Source organism: Castanea sativa, chromosome 3 (assembly GCF_040712315.1).
Source record: "Castanea sativa cultivar Marrone di Chiusa Pesio chromosome 3, ASM4071231v1".
Taxonomy (NCBI): domain Eukaryota; kingdom Viridiplantae; phylum Streptophyta; class Magnoliopsida; order Fagales; family Fagaceae; genus Castanea; species Castanea sativa.
Window position 1 is genome coordinate 2,013,523 of NC_134015.1, and position 9,216 is coordinate 2,022,738.

General features: G+C 29.1%; 1 protein-coding gene across 1 annotated transcript; it reads left to right on the forward strand.

Annotated features, from left to right (window-relative positions):
• The first annotated feature begins 4,715 nt into the window (after nt 1-4,715).
• On the forward strand, nt 4,716-9,008 carry LOC142627878 (putative trehalose-phosphate phosphatase 3). The gene is made up of 9 exons (XM_075801761.1): nt 4,716-4,823; nt 5,224-5,386; nt 7,114-7,163; nt 7,293-7,418; nt 7,572-7,628; nt 7,829-7,930; nt 8,086-8,163; nt 8,437-8,577; nt 8,820-9,008. Exons 1-9 carry the CDS (start codon nt 4,716-4,718, stop codon nt 9,006-9,008), a joined length of 1,014 nt encoding a protein of 337 aa, XP_075657876.1.
• Nucleotides 9,009-9,216: the final 208 nt, after the last annotated feature.

The window sequence follows — 9,216 nt, forward strand, 5'->3', positions numbered from 1 at the left end:
CGAAATTAGATTCTCATGGTAATATGTAATTGAATACAAAACATCCAGGAATGGAAAAAACAAAAATTTACAACACTACTTGATTTGCCTAACAAATCACAGTTGTACCCACCTCAATTTACCATTTAAGAAACAAAAAATTTATGGGCACAACAAAATCTGAAGGCATTTTTATAACAAGTTTGTTTTGAATTGTGATGGGTCCAAGTGAATCTTATTTTAATTTTTATCTTATTTTGACTTACATTTTAACTTCTTGTGAGATTTTGTTCTATTCGTGGAACTGAAGGCATATTATCAGACAGAACGAGGAAGGAGGGCTCAGGGCAGTCAAACATGAACAATAATAAACAAATTCACGCAAAATGGAACTTGACATTGTTTACTTGCCTTAAATTTTAAAGATTATCTATGGTCAACTCTGTATTAAATTTAGTAGAATTTATCTTTCAATGTTAAATAAATTAAGAATTCGTGAGAAAATCATCTTCCATTGTTAGTAAGATATATGTTTAGTATAATCGGATCCCACTGGATTAACAAAATTAATCTTGATTTATGTGTTCATGTTTCAAGCAATGAAACATTGTTATAAACTTAGGGATTGACTTACCTCTAATACTTTTTAAAAATGAATCTCATTTTGTTTTAATAAGAGACCGACACATCACTCACTCACTAAATAAATGTGGAAATTAAAACCTACTACCACTTGCTATTATATATTTAAAACAAAAGGATATATCCAATTAAAAAAGTACTGAAGGTAAGCCAAACCTATAAACTTACATATGTTACTTGTTTTAGCAAAGGGAGGGGGTTTTAAAAGGTGACACTGATATTATTCAGTATAGGTTTTTTTTTTTTTTTAATTATTATTATTACAACAATTCAATGTATTATGGAAACCTTTAACTCTTTAGTATTTTCGAAGTTCAACAATGTTGTTACATGATATTCATTTCTCTCACATGAATTGCTGGTTTTACTAATAAAATTCACAATGGAATCTACTATTCACATGAGAGGAATGAATATCGTATTACTATACTTTAAAAGTACTTAATAATTTTTTATACCTTTAATGGTTGATTTTTTATTTGTTCTCAAGCTTCATTAAGTACTTATTAATTTAATGGACAAATTCATATCAACAAAAACTCAAAAAATTTATTGAACTTGAAAACAATGATTTTATGAGAGGCCCATATTTCCGCTTGTTAATGATCCAAGTAAAATGATAGGTATAAGTGTATAATAACCACAGAAGGTACTAAAGAAACCCTTGTACTACTAAAGAAACAAGCTAGAATGCAACTATTTACTCATCAACTAATATATTTCTCTTTTTGATACAAGATAGAAATTCTACTCTAATCTAATTTAAGTATATAAGTGTGTGAAGTTCCATCATGGAGACTTGAACCCTAGCCCTTGGCCCCCCTCCCCCCTTACACCCCACACCTCATACCTCACAAGCACTTATATTTGTGGAGTGACCACCACATTAAGAGTGTGCGGTGGTCAACTAATATATTTTTAAAAAGTTGAAAACTAAGTGATAGGGGTTTTGCCATACGTATTTTAATTCCCATTACCTTTTTCTTTTCTTTAAAAAAAAAAAAAATCTCATTACTAATTTTATAATTTCACCATGGCTTTTAAATTGAGCTGGCTTCTCAAAGTTGGTGATCGAAGGAGACAATACAAATGTGATGAAGGAAATCTCTTGCTTTGCAGATAACAACTCTTTGCTAGGACACAACTTTGAGGATATTCATAACCATATCCGTGGGCAGCAATTTGCTTCAATCAGCTTCATTAAAAAGGAGGGGGAGGGGATATGGTAGCACATTCTTTAGCTCGACATGTTAGGAATATCATTGATGAAATGTATTGGTTAGAAGATTCTCCACCACCTGCTATGGACGCTTTGTACCAAAATTATTTACATAGTAATGAATGAATGAATGAATTCTTTGTTTTCAAAAAAAAAAAAAATTGAGCATATTTGTATTAGAATCAATCTCTCTCTCTCTCTCTCCTGAGTTTGTGTGTTTGTTTCTCATGAAAATTTCATAATTTCAGACTTACTTTATTATATAAATAAAAGTGAATTTTACCATATTCCTTACTATTTTACTTAACCAATGAGTTTTCTCCCAAAATAATAATAATAATAATAATATTGTCCGATTGGAGTGAGAGTACGTAATTAATGCACTATAGCACACATAAAATTGGAATCATTACCATCATTTTAATACCATACCTGTGCTTTTACCATATTCCGAATCCTAGTTGGACATTAAGCAAATTAGGTAAGTTTTAATTTGTGTGTGTGTTTTTTTTTTTTTTTTTTTTTTTTTTTTTTTTTTTAAAGTTTCATACATTTACAGATTTACAGTTCACAAATGTTGAAAGAAAAGTTTTAAAAGGTGAGAATCCGACGAGATTGTAATCTTGATTCTCTCCTCATAAATATATAAATACCATACCACCCCTCCCTTCTAGTTCCTCTCTTTCTCACTAAATTCTCTTTCTTACAAAGTTTAATTTCTACGAAATTTTTCTCTCTACGAAGGTTTTCTCAAATCAACCCAAGCTAATTAGGTACTTACTCTCTTCTCTTCACTCTCCCTTCTAATTCTTTTTACTTCATTGTTTATTTATAGCTGCCAATGCTATGTACTATGTTACAAAGTTTTGATTTTGAAAGGAAAACAGATTAAGTTTTGGTCCTATATATAATTACAAAGAAAAATTTGTCCTCCAACTTACAATTGAAATAATAATTCAATTTGGTACGTGGGGTCTATTCAATATTACAATGAATAGCCTAATTTCAATATGCTTTTGTATTCTGTAAACTGTGTTTGAATTTGAATGTATGTTTTATGTTTGTACTTGGGTTTTGTTGATGTGTGTTGGTTTGGTCTCCTATATTAAGAAGGAATCTAGTTTTTTTTTTTTTTTAATTATTTTTTTTAGAAGAAAGAAGGAATCTAGTTGTGCGTCATTTAGAGTTTTTTTTAATAATAAAAAAAGTGGGTCCTAAACTCCTAGGTATAGACTCATTGACCTTACATCATGTGACAACAATAGATAATAACATGTGTCATTGAGAGTTTGTACTTTATAGCATCCTATAGTAAAAAATGGATAATATTCAAGTAATCAAGGTTTTTTTAATTTTTTTTTTTAAATTAGATAAATTTCATTAACATACCCTGAGATTTGGGTTAATGCCAATTAGATCCAAAACTTTTTAAAACTAGATTTATTCCATAAAACCAACTTAATTCCTAAATATTGTTAAACTTGTTAATCATTTTTCTCAACCATCTCAGAAACTAAGTTAGCTTTAGGGATCAAATTGATTAGTTTTGAAAATTCTTAAACTTGATTGGCTTTAGCCCCCAAAACTTAGGGTATATTGATGGAATGTAATTACCCTTTTAAATTTTACTGAAGCTCGATCTTGGATTTTAATATAGCGGAGTGAAAGGTTGATTATAAAGACCATCATAGCCTTGCTTTTGACTTGAATCTAGGGTGACAATGAATAGAGAAACAAGTAAGATAGGGGTGAGATAGTCATCGTATTAAACAAACAGAAATCTTGCATCGATATTCATCAAAAAACTTTAGAATTTTGATTCTTAAAAAAAAAAAAAAACACTTCAGAATTTTAATTGGAACCCACTCAATTGGAGAAAAAGGATCATGATACCCTTCTAAATTTATGCATAGTAATTGGCGGATGACAAGGTCTCCGGTCTCCCTAGCCCGTTTTATCTTTTCTTTTATCTTTTTTTTTTATTGAAACTTAATTTAATCGAAAAAAAAAAAATCTAAGGTATTTGTCTTGATAACTTTAGCTTTATATTATAAGAGAAAAGCTTTTGGATGACAAAAAAATATGGTACTATAATCTCTAACAAGTAATTAAATATGATTTGCCAAGAATTTTGTAATTCAACTATTTAGTATCTTTTGACAGTTCTAATAGGAAAATCTATGATTTAAATTCCACATCTCCCAACTATTGAATTATATATATAAAAAAAATACTTAGATATATTATTAAATTATCCAAAATACATAGTTCTATTTTTTTAAAAGAAAATATTCTAGTATCCTTTATTATTATTATTATTATTATTATGGTAAGTTTATCAATTCTTTTGGTAAGAATTATTGCTATAGGGGTCTTAAAGATTGTCTATTAATGGTGCAAAGCTTCACCTTTTTTTTTTTTTTTGCAGGACTCCATTAAATATTTTTTTCTTCCAATTTTAATTAAAAAAAAATTTTTAAAAAAGGCCACACAAAGCAATATTAAGTGAAAATATGAAATACACGTTGTTTTTTTTTTTTTTTTTTTTTCCTTTTTCTTAACATCTTTGGGTGGTTAGTTGAATTAGTCGATCCACTTTTATCCCTTACGTTTTTAACCCAACTTTTTTAGTCAATTAAAGTCATCCATTTTCAAAAGAAAAAAATATATTAAAAGAGTGAATTATGCATGGTTGATATTGTCTCAACCAAATATATGTGAATGAACACATTTTCTTGTACCATTCTACCAATTATTCTTGTATCAACTATGAGTCTAGTCTTAGTTTCTTGCTTTGAGCTTGATTTATTTCCTTTCTTTTTTCATTTTTGTTTAATTAGTGTTGAAAAATTAACTAACTCAATTTTATTTAACTATGGTACATCTACAACCGCCTTCAGGTCCCTTAAACGTGGAATTCAACCCAAAAGAAAGATTTGACGACAATGGAGATACAATTAATGGTTCTTATGATGTATGGCTGGTAAGCACACACTATATTTAATGATCCAACCACTAGAGATGGCGATAGTTTATCATGTCATGCCTTATGTTACACCATTTCGCTATGAATCTTTGATTAAAAGAGTTTTCAAGTTTTCAACTCATTACAAACTATATTTTATACATAATTTTTTACTTTATGTATCTTTCTCTTTTGATTGGGTACATTATTGTGTTCATTAATATTTTTTTTAAGAAAAAAAAAACATATATTGCATTATGTACCATTTCTTAAAAGCTCTATTTTTTTAGGTTCAACTATATTCTTATCTTCTTTCAAAAAATAAACAAATCAACACACACCAAATCCAACCCAAAAGCATATTAAAGCTTTCTTGTTGTAGTAAATTACTAACAAGTGTTTTGTTTGGCTGCTATAGAAAAATCATCCTTCTGCTTTGAGCTCCTTTGATGAAATAAAGAGAGTGGCTCGTGAGAAACAAATGGTTGTATTTTTGGATTACGATGGAACCCTCTCACCAATTGTAAACCACCCTGATCGAGCTTTCATGTCTAATGCGGTAAGTACTTTATCTAAAAAAAGTTACAACATGCATTAATTGTGACCATACATATGTAGGGAAATACCATGAAATTCCTAACCCGTGAGAAACAAAATATAGAGAAAAACACACGCTAAAGAAAATATAATCATATGCACAAGACAATATTTATGTGGTTCGGTAATTTGCCTACGTCCACGGAGTTATAGGGATTTTATTATTATTACGGAAAAATACAAAGTCTGGCTACAGTTTTTTTTTTTTTTTCCTAAAAATTGACAACAACAAACCCTAATCACAAAAACAACGTTTTCTACATTCTGCGCATAGGATTTACAATGGGCTATGAAATGGGCCAAAAAAATTTTCTTAGGCCTGTCAACCCAAGCCTTCGCTCCATGGACTAAACCTTAGAAAATCTCCCATTAAAAACTACGCAACATTATTCAGGTCGAGTCGGGTTGTCAACCAGATCAAACACAACTAGGCTCCACAAAGCCCAACAACATACATTATTAAAGATTATATTTTTGTAGTAAAAAATTCCCACAAACTTTATGGAGGAAGAACTAACTTGTCTAATCTTTTTAACTAGTTCATGTATCATTTGGAATCAGGAGCGGCTTAATGTATTTTGGGGCCTAAGACAAAAACTGAAATTGAAGTCTTTTATATATTTAAATATTACTTAAATTCTATTATCTTGTTTTAGATGCAAAATTACTATTAATTAACACGAACCATGTAGATTTTTTTTTTTTGAAAGTCTATAGACAAAAAAATTTGACAAAACTTTTAACACATGTTGATGTGGCAAATTGATAATTTGATAGTGGTAAGTAAAAAAGTGATATTAGTGGTAGACTTAAATAAAAACTAATAAAAGTTTGTCAACTCAAATGTTGTGATTTTTTTTTATTGCTCTTTTTTTTTTTAGAAGTGCTACATTCATAATAAATCCTAGGTGTTAATTTGTTACTAGTTTTGATTTGAACTCATTACTGGAATTATTTTTTTTTTATCATCAATAATACCTTGTAACAACCTGTCTCTTAGGATTTATTTTGAAAGTGTTGTTAAAAATGATGTGAACGTAACATTTTTTTTTCTTGTTTTTTATTTGATAAAAAAATATTATTTTATTTATTGACTATTATTTTGACTTAATTAATACTATTATAATATATATTTTTTTTTAAAACCCTATTGATTAAAATTTGGGGGCTTTTTTTCTACTTGGGGCCTTAGGCGGCTGCATTGGTTGTTTCACATATAGAGTCGTCACTATTTGGAATTCATTTGGCTGAAATCAAAACATTAGGAGTTTATGCCTATTACTATGATTGGAATTTTTGTTTTTGTTTTTTTTTTTTTACTTTGTTGGTTAAGCATCGTGCTATAGAAGTACATGCCATACCATATAAAAATGAGCATGTTTTTTTAGAGAGAGTTTTAACTTATGACATCCGTTCCTGATAATTTTTTAAAAAAAGTTACTTGTATCAAAACTATTAACATACTATTTTTTTAATTACTACTTTTCTTACTCCAACAATCCCCCATATATGATATAACACAACCACTGAATTGTGCGATATGTTTGGAAGTACAACATTATAAAAATGATGCAAACTAACAGCATCATTTTAATATGGTAAGTGCAAGTTTTGTTAATGAAAAAAATTTATTCCTCCAAAAAAATGTTGTCTTATAACACTATAATTGTGTGCCTATTGATTGATAGATGCGTTCGGCGGTAAAAAAAAGTTGGTAAACATTTCCCAACTGCAATTATCTCCGGAAGGTCTAGGGATAAGGTAAATTGCTCTTACACAATTAATGCAACAATGAGCTAGACTTTATAAATACAAACTTTTTTTTTTTTTTTTCAAATTAATTAGCACACTTGTGATATTAACAAAGTGTTTTTTTTTTCTCTACTATAGGTGTTCCAATTTGTGAGATTAAATAATATCTATTACGCCGGAAGTCACGGGATGGATATATCAACCCCATCAGTTTCTTTCTATTATGGTAATTATAAGCATCAAACTAGGACTATTGATGAAAAGGTATATTTCTCAATTGTTTGTGGTTAATTTTCTATACTTGGTGCTTGTCATGGAAATTGCATGTTTTATGTTGTGCTCAAAACCTCTAAATCAAATTTTAAATTGCAACGAAAATATACCTAACGTTTTCCATTAATTTTTTTGATCTTGTAGGGTAATGACATGGTTAACTTCTGCCCAGCACAGGAATTCTTGCCTAGAATTCAAACAGTAAGAAATTATGTACTGTTTACAAACTTTGTATCCTCTTTGTCAAAGATAAAATAGCAAACTGATACGAAAATGCATAATTATAGTATCAAAAACTCCTCCTTTTGTTCCTAGCTAGGACTTAGTAGTATTAGAATGCAAATAAATTCTCTTTTTCTTTTTTTCTTTTTAAATTTCAATAATGCTTTGTTCTCTTGCAGATAAAGGTTATGTTGCAAGAAATAACAAGAGGCATAAAAGGTGCCATGGTTGAAGACAATAAATTTTGCCTCTCCGTACACTTTCGATGTGTGAATGAAGATGTAAATATTATAATGCAATAATGATAATTTGATCTGATCAAATAAAAATAAATGCAATATGATAGCAATGATATTGTTAACACATAAAAAACATGGTAAAATATAGTAGTTCTCAAGTTTGTAGATAATAAGATTGCATGTCAAAATCAATGCAGAATGTTGTCGTACTTAAGGAGAAGGTGGAATCAGCAATGAAATCCTATAAAGACTTTCGTATATCCGAAGGAAAAGAGGTATAAAATTTTTTTGTTATCTTTATAATAATTTTAAGATTTCTCCCTTCTTAAAAATATAATTTCCCATTAAGTAGTAGTAAAGTTTGGAATAAATCAATCATGCAATCATATAATCCATCTCTTTTGATTTTTTATTTATTTATTTGGAAGATAGATCATAGTATATGCATGTGTCCAATCCTAATTATTCTGTAAAAAATTTATAATTGACTCCAAAATTTTTTAATTAAGACTTAGTTGTTTTTGTTAATGTAGTTATTTTTGTTATAGGTCATGAAAATCCGACCTAATATAAATTGGGATAAAGGTCTTGCTTTGCAATATTTACTTGATACTCTTGGTTTTGAAAATTCTACCGAGGTCCTTCCTATATATATAGGAGACGATAAAACTGATGAGGATGCTTTTAAGGTATAGATTATCTACTTGATGGTACTTTATTATTGTTACCAATTTTAAAATGTGGTGATTCTTCTTAAAGCCTAGCAAGATAAACCCATTAAATATTGATCAAACCCCCTCTTCTTCCATAGGCTTGGTGCATGTTGCCAAAACCATTGAAATCATGCATTTAACTCTTTTGTTTATTTTGATGAATAATCAAGCTTCTCTTTAGAGCCACACTAATGTAATTTGTATATCAATGTTTGTAGATGATTAAGAACATTGGAAGAGGATTTCCTATAGTTGTTTCTTCTACTCCAAAGGAGACAGAAGCCCTATACTCTTTACGTGACCCAATAGAGGTCATGTCCTTCCTAATAGGTATTGCAAAGTGGAAAAAGGATTGTGGATATAAAAAAACATCTTTGTTTGGTATGTTTAGGAGGTTAATTAGGTAGAGAGATGCTAGCTAACTTCTCAGTATGAGGTATGCTTATTAGGCACAAGTGAACTGGTTCATACTAATTGGATATTGTTACATTATTATCATATATGGTCAATTGTTTATAGTTATATATAAGGGCTATTTCTTCTTATTTGCCTTTCCCCTATGCCAAGGTTCTAAAAAGTATGATTTTTATATTTACTGCTCATGAAAAATCATGT

Coding starts and splice junctions, on each gene's coding strand:
- LOC142627878 (XM_075801761.1), top strand. CDS start 4,716: ATGGTACATCTACAACCGCCTTCAGGTCCCTTAAACGTGGAATTCAAC. Junction 5,387..7,113: donor AAGTACTTTATCTAAAAAAA/GTTACAACATGC, acceptor GGTAAAAAAAAG/TTGGTAAACATTTCCCAACT. Junction 8,578..8,819: donor CTGATGAGGATGCTTTTAAG/GTATAGATTATC, acceptor CAATGTTTGTAG/ATGATTAAGAACATTGGAAG.